The sequence below is a fragment of the Ranitomeya variabilis genome, chromosome 6, assembly GCF_051348905.1.
Source record: "Ranitomeya variabilis isolate aRanVar5 chromosome 6, aRanVar5.hap1, whole genome shotgun sequence".
NCBI lineage: Eukaryota > Metazoa > Chordata > Amphibia > Anura > Dendrobatidae > Ranitomeya > Ranitomeya variabilis.
Genome location: NC_135237.1, coordinates 83,328,824 through 83,346,975, shown reverse-complemented (window position 1 = coordinate 83,346,975; position 18,152 = coordinate 83,328,824). Strand labels below are relative to the sequence as shown.

The 18,152-nt window shown below is 41.3% G+C and overlaps 1 protein-coding gene across 2 annotated transcripts in view; it reads right to left on the bottom strand.

Annotated features, from left to right (window-relative positions):
• Positions 1–250: 250 nt before the first annotated feature.
• MACC1 (MET transcriptional regulator MACC1) overlaps positions 251–18,152 on the bottom strand; it is a 72,292-nt gene continuing 54,390 nt past the window's right edge. For both annotated transcript variants that reach the window (XM_077268728.1, XM_077268727.1), the window contains exons 3-5: positions 12,117–14,158; positions 7,723–7,911; positions 251–1,291 (exon numbers count right to left, since the gene is read on the bottom strand). In XM_077268728.1, coding sequence (XP_077124843.1) covers positions 1,082–1,291; positions 7,723–7,911; positions 12,117–14,158 — 2,441 coding nt within the window. In that variant the 3' untranslated portion in view covers positions 251–1,081. The remainder of the gene's footprint in view (positions 1,292–7,722; positions 7,912–12,116; positions 14,159–18,152) is intronic.

Here is an 18,152-nt window from a genome sequence, read left to right as displayed (position 1 = left end):
CTATGCGACCAATCACAAAGCAGTGACGTCACCTAAGGTCTTTCAAGCGCTTGAAAGACCTTAGGTGACGTCACTGCTTTGTGATTGGTCGCGTAGCGGTCACGCGACTGCTACGGACCAATCAGAGCGCCGTGACGTCATCTAAGGCCCTTCAAACACGCATTCTTAGGTACAACGGCTCCCGGTTACGGCGGTAAAGTCCAGGCTGCGTCGGAGAGGTGAGTATATCCCTATTTTTTATTTTAATTCTTTCTTTTACACATTGATATTAATCCCGATATCGATTCCCGATACAACAAAAGTATCGGATCTCGGTATCGGAATTCCGATACCGGCAAGTATCGGCCGATACCCGATACTTGCGGTATCGGAATGCTCAACACTAGTTGTGAGGTAGCAAAGCACGAAAAATGCCAGGGAGGGTGAATACTTTCACAAGCCATTGTATGTCTTCATGATACATGTGTTTTATGCGTGCAAAGCTATGTTAATAGAAAAAACAAGTTTCTCAGTCATTTAGTGGTATAAAGTACACAAATAACATGCCTCAACAGATTACTATAGATGGTATCATCATAACAATACTAATACAATAATTTACACATGATACATTCCAGAATAAATAGTCAGCAAAAACAATATAATTGAATGAATATTATCACAGCATTAGAAAGATCTGGATATTAGAGATGATACTGTCAAACAGTAGTCGCAGAGTTAACAATATATAGAAAATATATAAAACATAGTACATCCCAGCATTGAACAAATATGCTTGTAGGGAAACTACATGTAAAAATTTAGAAAAAAAAAAAAGATGTTGATAGCTTGTGTATGCTATGTCTGAGCACTTTATGTCCACCGGCAATACATCGTGGCATACCAGTCATCCAGTCATTTTAGAACACTGTTTGGGTTGCTATGGCACCAATCTGCAGGAACCTAATGATACTGATATAAAAAAGCACCATAAATTCCTCTAGAACAAGCCAAGGAAGGTGTTTATAGCGGCACCAGGGTCTGACCCCCACAATTTAATTGTATTCACTGTAGATATGTAACAATTTCACAATTTTTACAATTAAACTTCAGGCTTCGAAAAAGAAGTGGCCCGAAAGACCTCCAGGCAGTTGACAAAGATGAGAGTCCCAGTCAGCTCCCTCCATTGCCTGGTCACTGGATATTTCATTCTGTCCAATGCACAGTGTAAGTCTTGTAGAACGTCCCTGTAACTGTCCCCGTAATGAGCTGCCCAAGTATACAGGAAGTCAAAAGCAGGTTTCCACATCATCTGCGAGAGAGAAATCAAGGGTTAAATGAGAAGGACGTAATTACACTGTGGAAGCCAGGAAACCCCAGGAGGGTCATGGACAAGTGTCCTGTCCTCAGCTATGCAAACCCACATATAGTTCGGGAGTCTGAACCCTAAATGTTGGTAAGGCTGTGTTCACATGTTGCGTTTTTGTTTTGTTTGTTTTTTCCTACCTTTTTATACAAATTAAAAGCTGCTTTTCACAGTACCAGTAGTGTTGAGCATTCCGATGCTGCAAGTATCGGGTATCGGCCGATACTTGCTGTATCGGAATTCCGATACCGGGATTCCGATACTCTTGTGGTATCGGGTATCGGGTATCGGAACAACATTAATGTTAAAATGTGTAAAAGAGAGAATTAAAATAAAAAATATCGCTATACTCACCTGTCCGACGCAGCCGGGACCTCAGCGCAGGAACCGGCAGCGTTGTTTGTTTAAAATTCCCGCTTTTACATGGTTACGCGAAGTCCCGGCTTGTGATTGGTCAGGGCGGCCATGTTGCCGGGCCGCGGACCAATCACAGCAAGCCGTGACGAAAATACGTCACGGCTTGCTGTGATTGGTCCGCGTCCCGGCAACATGGCCGCCATTAACCAATCACAAGCCGTGACGTCACGGGAGGCTGGAAACGCGCTCATTTTAAAAAGGGCGCGTGTCCAGCCTCCCGTGACGTCACGGCTTGTGATTGGTTGCGTCGCGGTCAACCAATCACAAGCCGGGAGGCTGGACACGCGCCCATTTCAAAATGAGCGCGTCCAGCCTCCCGGCTTGTGATTGGTTGATCGCGGCGCAACCAATCACAAGCCGTGACGTCACGGGAGGCTGGACACGCGCCCATTTCAAAATGAGCGCGTCCAGCCTCCCGGCTTGTGATTGGTTGATCGCGGCGCAACCAATCACAAGCCGTGACGTCACGGGAGGCTGGACACGCGCCCATTTTAAAATGAGCGCGTGTCCAGCCTCCCGTGACGTCCCGGCTTGTGATTGGTCAGGGCGGCCATATTGCCGGGACGCGGACCAATCACAGCAAGCCGTGACGTAATTTCGTCACGGCTTGCTGTGATTGGTCCGCGTCCCGGCAACATGGCCGACCTGACCAATCACAAGCCGGGAATTCACGTAACCAAGTAATAGCGCGATTTTTAAACAAACAACGCTGCCGGTTCCCTCGCTGAAGTCCCGGCTGCGTCGGACAGGTGAGTATAGCGATATTTTTTATTTTAATTCTTTCTTTTACACATTTATATGGTTCCCAGGGCCTGAAGGAGAGTTTCCTCTCCTTCAGACCCTGGGAACCATCAGGGATACCGTCCGATACATGAGTCCCATTGACTTGTATTGGTATCGGGTATCGGTATCGGATTGGATTCCGATACTGTGACGGTATCGGCCGATACTTTCCGATACCGATACTTTCAAGTATCGGACGGTATCGCTCAACACTAAGTACCAGCAAAAGCTGTGAGATTTCAGAAATCTCATGCACACACATCCTTTTTTCCCTGACTAAATTGGAAAATTGATGCGGTTTTGAAAACTGCAGCATGTCAATTCTTTCAGCGTTTTTTTCACCCTTAGATAGCAATGAGGGACTGCAAAAAGCAGCAAAAACATTACCACAGTTTTTGCAGCATTTTTGGAGAAAAAAACTCAGGTACAGCAGGATGTGAAACCCATTCATTGTTGTGATTTTCCTAAGTTTATCCCATAATGTCTTGGTGTCCTCACATAAGCATGGATGTTAGTATTATTACAGTGTAATTCAACTAGTGATATGTGTGAAACTAAACCAAGCATGAGCATCTCAATGCCCGACCAAGGTGCGAAAGTGAACAATGCCCCACAAACTCAATGCCCGACCAAGGTGTGAAAGTGAACAATGCCCTACAAACTCAATGCCCGACCAAGGTGTGAAAGTGAACAATGTCCCACAAACTCAATGCCCGACCAAGGTGTGAAAGTGAACAATGTCATACCAATTCAATGCCCTGCCAATGTGGTAGGTAAGTAATGGCAGACCAATTCAACTCCCACTGCTGTGTTTATGTTAGCAATTGTGTATTTTTTCATGAACTCATATGAACAATTTTGTTCAGAATAGTCACTATTTTTTCAACTAAATAATTTGATCAATTTACCCAGTTTTCAAAAAAGGCTGTACTGATATCCCTTGTGGACATTCCTGCAACGTCTGGAGCCTAGGTCTCGATCCAGATACTAGAGGAAGTGTCTGGTCTTCTGACATCTCAAGGTCGGTGGACATGGAATCGTGTGAAGGGCAGGTGGCTGGTCCTAGGTGAACTGCTAAAATGGACAGGAAATTCCTGAGGGTGACGGAGTTAGTGGACTTAGGGATAGTACAAGTTGAATGAGTGGTAGGGCTGAAGATATGTTACACTAAGGAAGTAAGAAACGTGAAGTGTTGTGCCCTATCCCACGTTACACCCTGAAGAACTTGAACTGACCAGTAAAGTTTGCCTTTTGGAATGAACTTGGTGTCTCCTGAGTTGTGTGCGGTGGCTCCTGGAGACATCAGAGGCCTGAGGCCTACAAGTGAGTGTGATGCACCCCACACCTGACAGCACACTGGGCCTGAGACTGCTTTCCTGTAAAGTGTCAGAGCGTAACCGGACAGAGGCTCGATCATGACTTCCTCTCTTGGCAACTTTACACAAGTGCAATCCATTTTTTAATTAAATTGCACTCTTCTGATTTATACACTAGTGCCCTAATGACAACTCTCTTTTTCTTTGCTGTGACAAGGTTGCCCAATATGAGCTATAGATGATCTTGCCAAACACTGTTTAATGCACTAATGGCATCAGTCGCTCTTTTTTGACTCATGAGAAGCGTCTACATCCAATAAGAATGTTGCCTAAAAGGACATCTGAAAAAGTACTGTGTCAAATACCAATCAATATTCTTCACTATATTGACAGCTATTGTTTTTAATGGTGATACCCATCATCTGTTTTGAGAAAATGAATTAAAGTGAATCTGCCAGCAGGTTTTTGCTATGTAATCTGTGAACACCATGAGGTAGGTGTTGAAACACTGATTTAAGTGATGTGTCACTTATTAAGCTGTGTGCTGTTGTTTCAGTACAATGAGTGTTTTATCAGCAGGAGATTATCACTGCCAAACTAGTGCCTGTGTGCCAAGTGCTCCAACTATGACCCCACCACGGAGTAGCAGCTTTTTCTCACTATACAATGTACACAGAAAACTACTAATCAGGGATATGAGCAGGGTTAGCTTCTCAGCTCTGCTGCATCTAAGAACTCTGTATCACAACTGCAGCGCCCAGTAAAGAAAGTGATACATCACTGGATTCAGGGTCTCTTTCCCTACAATATACTGCTCTCAGATGAGGTAGCAAAAACTAGTTGACAGAATCCCTATAACTGTTAATCTGCAAAAGTACACAGATATTATATTATTGTTGAAATGTTTCTGTAGAAATTTCTGACCCTCAGCTTTAATGTAGAAGTGGGTATTATTTCATATTTCTGTATCCAGTCTTTTATACCTTTAATCGGAACCTCTCATGCTTTGCTTCTGGTTATGGAGGAGGTGCAGAGAGCGGTAAGTCATTACACAGTGAGCGTGGCAGTAATCACTCCCCTTCACTGATTGTCAGCCTGCTCTGCACACATATGCTGCAGATACACACTGCAGAATTGGTTGGGAGTGATTACAGTCACACTCACTGTATAGTGTATCCAGGGCCGGCGTCAGCACCTGACGCACCAGGGCAAGTGATGGGGCCCTAGCGAGATGGGGGGGCCCATTTTGACAAGTGTGATCAACTTTTTACTATTGATGCTGGCTGTGCTATATACTACATGGCTGTGTTATATACTACATGGCTGTGCTATATACTATGTGGTTGTGCTATATACTACATGGCTGTGTTATATACTACATGGCTGTGTTATATGCTATGTGGGCTGTTATATGCTACGTGGCTGTGCTATACACTACGTGGGCTGTGCTATATACTATGTGGGCTGTGTTATATACTACATGGCTGTGTTATATACTACATGGCTGTGTTATATGCTATGTGGGCTGTTATATGCTACGTGGCTGTGCTATACACTATATACTATGTGGGCTGTGTTATATACTACTTGGCTGTGCTATATACTACGTGGGCTGTGCTATATACTATGTGGCTGTGCTATATACTACGTGGCTGTGCTATATACTACTTGGCTGTGCTATATACTACGTGGGCTGTGCTATATACTATGTGGCTGTGCTATATACTACATGGCTGTGTTATATACTACATGGATGTGTTATATGCTACGTGGGCTGTTATATGCTACGTGGCTGTGCTATATACTATGTGGGCTGTGTTATATACTACTTGGCTGTGCTATATACTACATGGGCTACATGGGCTGTGCTATATACTATGTGGCTGTGTATATACTACGTGGCTGTGCTATATACTACGTGGCTGTGCTATATACTACGTGGCTGTGCTATATACTACGTGGCTGTGCTATATGCTACCCATTTTGCACTTTTACAAATGTTCTAATTAACCCCTTTCTGCCAGCTGACGGAATAGTACTTCAGCTGGCAGATCCCCTGCTTTGAGGTGGGCTCCGGCGGTGAGCCCACCTCAAAGCCGCGACATGTCAGCTGTTTTGTACAGCTGACATGTGCGCGCAATGAGCACGAGCGGAATCGCGATCCGCCTGTGCCCATTAACTAGTTAAATGCCGTCATCAAGCGCTGACAGCGGCATTTAACTAGCGCTCCCGGCCGCGCGGCCGGAGGTTCTCGCACCGCTGACCCCCGTCACATGATCGGGGTCAGCGGTGCATTGCCATAACAACCAGAGGTCTCCTTGAGACCTCTATGGTTGTTAATGGCCGATTGCTTTGAGCGCCACCCTGTGGTCGGCGCTCAAAGTACACCGCCATTTCTACTACATAGAGGTGATCTGTACTTCACCTCTATGTAGCAGAGGTGATCGTGTAGTGCATGCCTCTAGCCTCCTATGGAGGCTATTGAAGCATGCCAAAATAAAAAAAAAAAGTGTTTAAAAATATTAAAAAAACAAAAAAATATAAAAGTTCAAATCACCCCCCTTTCACCCCAATCAAAATAAAACAATAAAAAAAAATCAAACCTACACATATTTGGTATTGCCGCGTTCAGAATCGCCCGATCTATCAATAAAAACAAAGGATTAACCTGATCGCTAAATGGCGTAGCGAAAAAAAAATCAAAACGCCAAAATTACATTTTTTTGTTCGCCGCGACATTGCATTAAAATGTAATAACGGGCGATCAAAAAAACGTATCAGCACCAAAATGGTATCAATAAAAATGCCAGCTTGGCACGCAAAAAATAAGCTCTCACCCGACCCCAGATCACGAAAATTGGAGATGCTACGGGTATCGGAAAATCGCGCATTTTTTTTTTCTTTTAGCAAAGTTTGGAATTTTTTTTCACCACTTGGATAAAAAATAACCTAGACATGTTAGGTGTCTATGAACTCGTAATTACCTGGAGAATCATAATGGCAGGTCAGTTTTAGCATTTGATGAACCTAGCAAAAAAGCCAAACAAAAAACAAGTGTGAGATTGCACTTTTTTTGCAATTTCATCACACTTGGAATTTTTTTCCCGTTTTCTGTTACATGGCATGGTAAAACCAATGGTATTGTTCAAAAGTACAACTTGTTTCGCAAAAAATAAGCCCTCACGTGGCCATATTGGCGGAAAAATTAAAAAGTTATGGCTCTGGGAAGGAGGGGAGCAAAAACCGAAAATGAAAAAACGGAAAAAGCTCCGGGGGTGAAGGGGTTAATACTTTCTAATGTTTACTTTAAAAAGTTTTCCATTAAAAAATTGTCATATTCAATGTATGCAGTTATTTCTTTGCAGCAAGTTCAGCTAACAATAAAATGCCTACTGGTAACTGAGGAAGAGGGAGTAGGTCACAAAAATTTGCATATAGGGGGTTGACTTACATAAAGCCCCTCTGCTGTATTGTATTGTAGAATTTACAATAGCTATCACTCATGTCAGAAGTGAAATCTGGCATTGTACTATACCTATATTTCTCTGCTGTATCTGTGCATCATGAATCGTGGTATGTGTTAAAGGGGAGGGGGGGCACTGATACTCTTTTGCCCGGGGCCCCCAAAAACCTGGAGCCGGCCCTGAGTGTATCAACTGATATTTCCATGCTTCACCCCTATGACTGATATTGTACATGGAGGATATTTGTTCATTTTTTCCCTGTAGCTGCTGCTCCAGTAAGGCAGCCTAATATTATTTTAATGCTATTTACCTGCAGTTTAATGCCATATTTTCAGATATAAGCATTTGTGGATATTATAGGTTCCCTTTAACACTATAAAACTAATTTGGAAGATACCTGCAAGTTGACCTCTCCGCTCTTTCCCTGGTGAGGAATCTCATAGGCCTCGATCTGTTGCTTTGTAAGTCTGGCCAGCTTCTCTGCCAGCTCTCTCCAGCGTATGCCAAGCTGTACGGCTGCAGTCAGGATAACAGTATCTTGTGTAAGGCGAGCTACCAAGCCTTGACAGTCAATCTTCAAAAGACCCTGCACACAGTTGACACACAGGAATAAAAATGATATTGAAGATGTATTTAGACATCTATGATGAGAGACTTAATCAATTCTTAGTCGAAGAAAACCAGAAGTTTATTGACAGCAACCATGAGATAACCTGTAAAGTACCATACCTACCTTGTCTATCAATTTGTTCCAAGTATGTTATTACATCTGCATTATTATTCATCAGTTGTACACATTTTTTGGCCAACTTAAAATCATGGACCCTAAGACGCTATTTGAACTCATCCTCGCTAATATTACCTTAATCTCTAATCTTCCATTTGTTCTTTATAACAGTCTGTAGAAAGAGCCACATTCGTTTATGAGTTCTGTTCACTGACGGGCATGGACATCATAAATTTGACATGTCCTCATCCAAACATATATTTTTGCAATGTCTTTTGCTTGTGTGTGGGATTTATTTCTCATATTTTAGGGAACTTTTGCAGCTCACTAATATTTCCTGTAATATAAAGCTGGCAATGAGCACTAGAGGGTTACCACAGATCAAGAATTCTAACTATTAAAGGGCATCTGTTAGTAGGATCAACCCTTATAAGCCATCTATATGGGCATTGTTACTCACGTGGTTGTGGAGCCACTGTGCTACGGTCCTGCGTGAGGCTGGAGGGACGTACAGTGGGGGAAAAAGTATTTAGCAAGCCACCAATTGTGCAAGTTCTCCCAATTAAAAAGATGAGAGAGGCCTGTAATTGACATCATAGGCAGACCACAACTATGAGAGTCAAAATGAGAAAACAAATCCAGAAAATCACCTTGTCTGATTTGGCAAGATTTATTTAGCAAATTATGGTGGAAAATAAGTATTTGGTGACCTAAAAACATGCAAGATTTCTGGTTCTCACAGACCTGTAACTTCTTTAAGAGTCTCCTCTGTTCTCCACTCATTACCTGTAGTAATGGCACCTGTTTGAACTTGTTATCAGTATAAAAGACACCTGTCCACGACCTCAAACAGTCACACTCCACTATGGACAAAGAGCTGTCGAAGGACACCAGAAACAAAATTGTAGCCCTGCACCAGGCTGGGAAGACTGAATCTGCAATAGGCAAGCAGCTCGGTGTGGTGAAATCAACTGTGGGAGCAATAATAAGAAAATGGAAGACATACAAGACCACTGATAATCTCCCTCCATCTGGGACTCCACGCAAGATTTTACCCTGTGGGGTCAAAATAATCACAAGAATGGTGAGTAAAAATCCCAGAAGCACATGGGGGGACCTAGTAAATGACCTGCATAGAGCTGGGACCACCGTAACAAATGCTACCATCAGTAACACACTACACCACCAGAGACTCAGATCCTGCAGTGCCAGACGTGTCCCCCTGCTTAAGTCAGTACATGTCCATCACCGACTGCAGTTTGCTAGAGAGCATTTAGATTTTCCAGCAGAGTATTGGGAGAATGTCATATGGTCTGATGAAACCAAAGTAGAACTGTTTGGTAGAAACAAAACTTGACGTATTTGGAGGAGACAGAATGCTGGGTTTCATCCAAAGAACACCATACCTACTGTGATGCATGGGGTGGAAACATCATACTTTAGGCTGTTTCTCTGCACAGGGACCAGGACGACTGATCCGTGTACATGAAAGAATGAATGGGGCCATGTATGGTGAGATTTTGTGTGCAAACCTCCTTCCATCAGCAAGGGCATTGAATTTGAAACGTGGATGGGTCTTTCAGCATGATAATGATCCCAAGCACACTACCAGAGCAACAAAGGAGTGACTTCGTAAGAAGTACATGAAGGTCCTGGAGTGGCCTAGCCAGTCTCTAGATCTCAACCTCATAGAAAATCTTTGGAGAGAGTTGAAAGTCCATGTAGCCCAGTGACAGGCCCAAAACATTACTGCTCTAGAGGAGATCTGCATGGAGGAATGGGCCAACATACCACCAACAGCGTGTGCCAACCTTGTGAAGACTTACAGACCTTACATGACCTCTGTCATTGCCAACAAAGGATACATAACAAAATATTGAGATTAACTTTTGTTAATGACTAAATACTTATTTTCCACCATAATTTGCTAAATAAATCTTGACAAAACAGACAAGGTGATTTTCTGGATTTGTTTTCTCATTTTGACTCTAATAGTTGTGGTCTGCCTATTATGTCAATTACAGGCCTCTCTCATCTTTTGAAGTGGGAAAACTTGCACAATTCGTGGCTGACTAAAAACTTTTTTTTCCACACTGTAACTAAGCAGCCACCTGACTCTTCGCTAAAGCCCCTAATGATGTGGGTTAGACTTGACTTCAGATGGATGCCAGGTGCTACTCCTAGACGGACCCACAGAGCCATAACATCTGTTTTCCAAGGGTGATAGGGAATAGGACTGGCCAGGAACAGGTTATCAGAAGGGTGCAGCTGGTAGACAGGAGCGGGATTAGGCACAAGAAGGACTGGTACAGGAACACAGGACGGCCACAGGTATGGAATCACTGGTGCACATTAGGATGGGTATGAGTTCAGAAGGACAGATTGGATCAGAAAGCATGGGTATGGCTACCTAACAACTAGCTAGCAGGATTTACACTCACTGGCCCTTTAACAGGCAGGGAGTGAGCGCAGCCTAATCACACTCCCAGGATGCCGAGCGCAGGTCTTGGGAAGAAGCAGATGCCAGGGGAGCACGGATAGGTAAGTTAACTCACCCATGTTCCTGTAGGGGGGAGCAAGGGGATCCGTGCAGGGGCGCTTGAGCCTCTGTTACAGGAATGTAGGTCATAGGAAGCTGAATAAAGTGGTAACTTGATATCTGTGATTCGATCTAATCCAGAGTAATCCACATTTTTTTCTTAATATGTAAATGAGCTATTAAGATCTATAGACCGGACACTGGTCTCCCTGATAAGCTGTCTCAGAGCTTGTTGAAGCTCTTGTTGAAATTTGTTTGCGTTTCTGTAGGCAAGTTTGACTTTTTGGAGTGCAATGTATTTTTGGAGCAGGGTTTGGGGTACTGATCGGAAATTCTGATATTATTGTTGAACCCTGGCTGTCTTTGATCTGAACATTAAAAACAAAAGGGCTAATATCTTTGCCACCTTTCAATGAGAAAGGGAATTGGGCCCGAATGATCTTACCGGCCTTCAGCTGCTGCAATTTGATTTCATTACTGTTATCCGTCGTTTTCACTGAATAACACGAGTCATTTGTAATAAAATGAATCAATAAGTCTTGCATTTGATGAAACACAAACTGGTGTTTTCCCCAAAGTTGAAATACAAGTGGCGGCAAATTTTTTCCACGTCTTTTTATGTCATCCACGGTGAGTTTATCTGGAGTATAGTTATGTCCCATAATAGCTAGCACTGTGGTGAATGCTGGATGTATATGCTAGGGTCCATACACTGCTACAGTTAAGGATTTGTGAATGTAGTCATAAACACTGTAGGTCATAGGAAGCTGAATAAAGTGGTAACTTGATATCTGTGATTCGATCTAATCCAGAGTAATCCACATTTTTTTCTTAATATGTAAATGAGCTATTAAGATCTATAGACCGGACACTGGTCTCCCTGATAAGCTGTCTCAGAGCTTGTTGTGAATGACAGGGGATTTTACCAGTGTGAGACATGTAATGACCAACAGGCTGCTCTCCTTATCTACATATCTCATGCCAGTAATGCCCCCCTTCATTTAAAATAAACACTAGATAGATTCTCGGGGAAATATATGTCCGGCTCATAGATCTTAACAGCTCATATACATATTAAGAAAAATGTTGATTTCTCTGGATTAAGATATCAAGATATAATGTGATTTAGCTTTCTATGGCCTATGTGCACATATAGACAGCTTAGGAGGGTTGATCCTACTGACAGCTTCCCTTCAGCATCTGATAATAAATTATGTTTTTGTTGCGATTATTTTAACTTGCTGCCCAAATGCTGAATTTTTTGATTTTTTTGTTAATTGTTTAGATGCATTCTAAGATTTATGGTACAAAGAGTCAATGGCAGCTAATATTTTACAATGGAGCATGCTTTTATTATTACTTCCTGACACTAGGAGTCATGTGAATGGGCACCATTAAAACAAACTGTGCACATTGTGTCATATAATATAATTTACATTATTTGCCTAATTCACTTACAGCATGCATATGTTTTTAGTAGATCTATGTACATAATGTCGACTATGATCAAGACTAAAATACCTACCATAACAAGCTCGTAATGAAATTTCCTCTTTTTGGAGTCGACATGACAATCTTCTTTCAGCTTTTTCACAACACATGACACTCTGTCAGACTCTTTCTCGGGAAGAGTGTGACTGAGGTCGTCCAGGGACAAGTGCGAGTAACCAAGAGCGTCAGCTAAAGATCTCCAGTCCTGTACTTTGTCGGAGACATTGGATAGCACAGAAGAGTATATGTAAGTCAATTTCTTAAATGGCAGAGTGATCTGTTCCAAAAGCATCTTGGTTGTAAAATGAACATCGGAAAAATCGATGACTTGATCTTTGGAAATAATCTTAACATTTTTGCAGTGTACAAGGCCAACCTTCCCTCTTAAAACACCCACATACCATTCTTTAACCTTGTTTTGACCTATGGCTTTAATTTTATCTTCCCCAAGAAGAGCAATTGTGTCTCCTTTAAAATATTCCAAAAAGAAGTCAATTTTCTGTTGCCTCAAAACAGTCTTTAAAGTCACAGCAAAGTTGAGCATCTTCAGAGTTTTATCCTGGAACTTAGGATATTTCAAAGTGTTTCTGATCGGCATGACAGGTGTAGACAAAATTTGTTTGCGTTTCTGTAGGCAAGTTTGACTTTTTGGAGTGCAATGTATTTTTGGAGCAGGGTTTGGGGTACTGATCGGAAATTCTGATATTATTGTTGAACCCTGGCTGTCTTTGATCTGAACATTAAAAACAAAAGGGCTAATATCTTTGCCACCTTTCAATGAGAAAGGGAATTGAGCCCGAATGATCTTACCAGCCTTCAGCTGCTGCAATTTGATTTCATTACTGTTATCCGTCGTTTTCACTGAATAACACGAGTCATTTGTAATAAAATGAATCAATAAGTCCTGCATTTGATGAAACACAAACTGGTGTTTTCCCCAAAGTTGAAATACAAGTGGCGGCAAATTTTTTCCACGTCTTTTTATGTCATCCACGGTGAGTTTATCTGGAGTATAGTTATGTCCCATAATAGCTAGCACTGTGGTGAATGCTGGATGTATATGCTTGGGTCCATACACTGCTACAGTTAAGGATTTGTGAATGTAGTCATAAACACTGCTGGACTGGTTTTCAACAGACTTGGCCTGTGCCGCAGTCACAATGTAGGTAACTCGACTAAGAATTGGTAACTTGATTTGTAACATGTTATTGTATATGTAGCCATCAGGGATTTTTTCGAATGGACCTTCTTTGTTATAGCTATAAAAGGTTACAATATCAGTCATGACTTGACTGTATGGATCGTTCTTTACCTCAACTGCAATTTTCATTTCCAGTAAAAGATCCTCTACTGTATTGATGTTGCTTAATGTTATTTCTAGAAGAGGACTAACACTAGTTGACAGGTTGTTGTTGAGCAAGACTGGTGGATCAAGAAAAGCTTTTAAAGAGATGTCCTGAAATTCCCCAGGTCTAACATGACCTTCAGGAACATGGAGAGTTATATCAGAGTTTGGAAGTTGTACAGACCCTCCTTTATGTTCTATTCTGCAAAATACATGAGCATCTGATGCTTGTGTTTGCCCCCATCCAGGACTTTGACTCATTACATCCAAGTCAAGACATGATCGAGTTAATTGTCTATGACTCAACCAAGCCATTTTGTAGGCCTCTCTATCATTCTGAAGCCACTCTAAATCTGGGGCTAAAATCTGCCCGTCAATCTCCTGAACATTAGATTGTGTGCTGTCTAGATCATCCAGATATGAAACACTTTTAGATCTTCCATTCTTTATTGTTGCTGTTTCATCCAGGAAATGATCAATGTCAAGTTCATCTCCAGAACTTGATACTGAGTTTCTGGTTTCTAAATCCCTAAAGAGCAAGAAAGGATCTTCTTTTAAAATAGACACTCTTTGATCAGTTGATGTGTTGGCTTGAACCACGTCATCCAGAAAAGGGTTGGATTCAGAGAGTCCGTTCCAAAATGGATTTGTCTGCTTTTGAAAATTCTGGGAATGGTCTTGGAACACATCTGTCCAGTTTATAAGTAGATCCAATTTGTTTCCCAAATTTTCTGTGAAAAAAAAGAAATGTGATAAATACAATCAGGTATTCCACCATATTAACAGCCGACACTGTGGCCACCATTATTCTGCACAACTCATTAATGACACCTCTCAAAAATTCAGGATATTCTTGAGACATTTCTGCTATCCCTCTCTGAAAAGGCAATTTGCATATTTAATTTTTTAGAGGAGCAGTGCATGGTGAATAAGTCTCCTTACATTGGCATGCCAGGGCCAGTATGTCACTCTCCACAAGGAGAAACGTTACCTCTTAGACCTCAGTCCAGAGCTTCTCACCTAGCCAAATCAGATCTCATACTTTGCACTGATGCGGGGTAATACCCCGAAACACTTATACTAAGTCATATTGCAAGGATCCTTAAAGGGTCAATAGTGACTTGTAGGATTGTTTCTTCCAACAGGTGGTGCTATAGAGTTCTAGTCCTCTTCTTCTCTGCAGAATAAATTTGCATATTTAATTTTCCAAAGAAGCATTGCACAGCATATAAGTCTCCTTACATTAGCATGCCAGGGCCGATATGTCACTCTCCACAAGGAAAAACATTACCCCTTAAACCTACTATTCTCTAAACTCTGTAATTTAGTATAAGCATGACGAAGCCTTCTGTACAGATTATACTATAATATTTGCTTCCTTGTGCTCTCTGTAATAGTTTTCCTATATTCTTCAGAGCTTCCATAGGGTTGTCTCATGTCAAAAACTTACAACATATGGATAAGAGATATGCAAACAGGTGAGTGAGCATGCTACTGTATTTCCAAATCTCCAATAGTAGTAAAAGGGAACCGGTCACAATATTTATAGCCTTTAATCTTCCACTAATGCTTTATACTTAAAGGAAATAGGCTTATAAACAGGTCCCTATATATATTATTTGCTGCTGCATTAATTCATAAAACAAGTTTTGCACCTTCGTTAAATTAATGAGCCTCGGGGTTTGTGACACTCACTTGAAGAGTCACATGTGTTGGTTTTGAATATGGGTTCATTGAAGTTCTCCAGCCTGGTGTAGGGCATTACCGCCCTGCTCCTGTGCCAGCTGGTACATGCAAGGAAAGGCAAGGTGTACTGGTACTGTGCATGCATTGGGTGCTGTCAGCACTGGCTTGTGGTGACATTTCCCAGCCTGAGGGACATCAAGCCAAAAAGGTTAATTTCTCCAGCAGCTAGCGTCTCTTTTCAGAAGAGCAGCAGCAACCCGCCCCCCGTTATGTTTTAGAAGTAATTTGCTGTATGCATGAGCTATGCTAAAACCTCCTTTATTTTTGAATGCATCATAAAAGAATATATTAATATGTATACATATATGGTTATGGACAAAAGTATTTGGGAAAGTCCATATTTCATTCCAATCCATTGCCAAAAAGTGGTTGAGAAAATGTGAGATGTGAAATTCTATAGTAAGGTTATACTCACTATTTCAATCCCAATTTATAATGTTATAAGAAAAATACCTTACATTTGGTTTAAAATTGTCTGATTGTCCAGTTACTGATGCTAGGCATTTCAGATTTTCAATCACGGAAGATGTAATTAATTAGTAAATCCAAGACTTCCTAAATCTTGGCAGTCATCACAACTTTAGTACTTATAGTAATTAAACTTTATTATGAGACTTGGATTAAACATGAGACATTTTGCTGTTTAAATGAAATTTGAAAACGTGCACTTAAAGGGGACTTGTCACGTCAGCTAATGCTAATCTGTAGCTATAGAGTTAATCTGCAAGTGTGGCACCTGGGAGAAAATGAACTGTATTCCTCTCGGGAGTCGCCGGCTTTCAGTCATACAGGTGTGCTTTGGACATCACTCACTATATTTTTAGTAATGGCTGTAACCACTCCCTGGTACTTTGACTGACAGTTGGTTCTGCACTGATGCACTGCTGAGCCAGTTGTCAGTCACAGTGCCGAGACAGTCGAGTCCAATGAGTGTCGCTGGTCTTGGTCCGTTGCCTCGTCTCTTCTTGCGATTGCCACCCTTTTTTCCTGCTTTGTGTGAATGACGTGTCCTATCTCATCCACACAATTTCCTCCATTGTGCTCCTGCACATGAGTACCTCTCTCTGCCCTACCAAGGGAAGAGCAAAGTACTGCAGTGCGCATATGCAGAAAAAGGCCATAGAGCGCCAGCACATGCATACTGCAGTACTTATACCTCGACAGGGCAGAGAGAGGTACAACTGTGCAGGAGTGCGATGGTGGACAATGTATGTACGGCGTAAGATGCATCATCCACATGAAGCAGGAACGGAGGACTGGGATCGCAAGAAGAGAGGTATGACCAACCCCAGTTACTCTGAAAAAAAGGATAAAAATGTGATGCTAAATAGTCACAATTTGTGTTTTAAAAATATGGCCTTGTGACGTAATTTTTAATGTGTAAAAAAAAAATAAAGATAAATCACATAGAATAAAGGAATCGACAGATGCTAGCCCTGCCCCTTACAAATAATATCTAAATATTCCTTATGTTAAAGTGGCCGTAGCGGCAGAGTCAGACAGCTGTATGTTCTCTCATCCCAAGAGACTCATGATGATTAGGCAAATGGCACTCTGATGAAACTCAGATCCGAGAATCAGCTTAGTGTGATCCGTTTTTCTCGGATGAGAGAACCGTAATTCACTGTGAGATGATGGAGATCAAAATTTCTCCATCTTCTCTGTTGTGTCAGTGCGCAGAAATCAGACTGTGATCAGATGACATCTGTTGATTTCCACGCACTCATTCACTTGAATGGCCGAGTACGATCTGATAATCGGATAAAACTTGGACATGCAACATTTTTTTCCTTGAGTCGGCTCTGTCCGTGGAAAAAGAAGCGGACGTGTTCACAGCTCCGTAGACTAGCACTGGTCTGGGTGCGATCCGATGTTTTTTTGGATCACACTTGAACTGATAATACTGCACCTTCCCTAACAGAAAGGGGACCCAATGTAATACAGTATTTTATTGGCACTTTATGCTATAAAACAATAGAAAAACACACTTTTTTTCTTCTACATTTACAAAAATTCTAAATACTAATATAGAAATTGCATAAAAATAAATCTCATACATATTACAAAAAGTACTGTTTGCACATTTATAAACCTATCACTAATTTCATAAAAAAACTGGAAGAGTTTGACATTATTAGCACTTTATATCTTAAGTGCAGCAATTTTTGCTATTTCCGTATAATTATGAGACAGTCTTGCCTAAATACCCAAAGCAGTGCCAGATGAGATAACATAATCTCTTAGCTACTAATAAAGTGATGCATAGGCGCAGACAGTTTTCCATTAAATGTATCTATATACCAATATTACATTCACTCTTTATGGAGGCTGGCTGGCAAACAGCTGACAATGGCTTCTTACCCTAAGTATATCATTCATCGTACATTTTTCTTATGTTGAAGAGCAAAGAATGTAGAAAGTTACTAAAGTTAATTATTTTTCTACAGGAATGTTTCAAGATCAATGTAATCTTTGTGCTACTCTATGGGCTAACAGTTACCATGAAGGATGATTAAATCGGAATTGGGGGTCTTCAACCCTTTCCCTACAGGGCGATTTTACATTTTTTGTAGTTCCATTTTTTTCCTCTCCTTTTTTCAAGAGTCATAATTTTTTAATTTTTCCAACAAAATAGATGCTTTATGGCTTGTTTGTGTGTTACAGTTCTTATTGGCACCATTCTTTTTACCATTTGATTCCAAGTGCGGTGAAATTGCCAAAAAAAAGAAGCTATTTCAAATATTTCTTTGGGTTTTGACTTTATTACATTCATTATATGGTCAGAATGACTTGTCAACATGATTCTCCGGGTCAATCTGATTGCAAAAATACCAAACTTTTTTTTTAAGTGGGGAAAAGAAATTTGGAAAATCACATAAAAGATAATAATAATTTGCATGTGTCACCATTTTCTAGCTTTTCCCACTGCACTTTTTTGGCTTGATGGTCTGATGAAGCTCAGAGAGGCTTTATATTTTG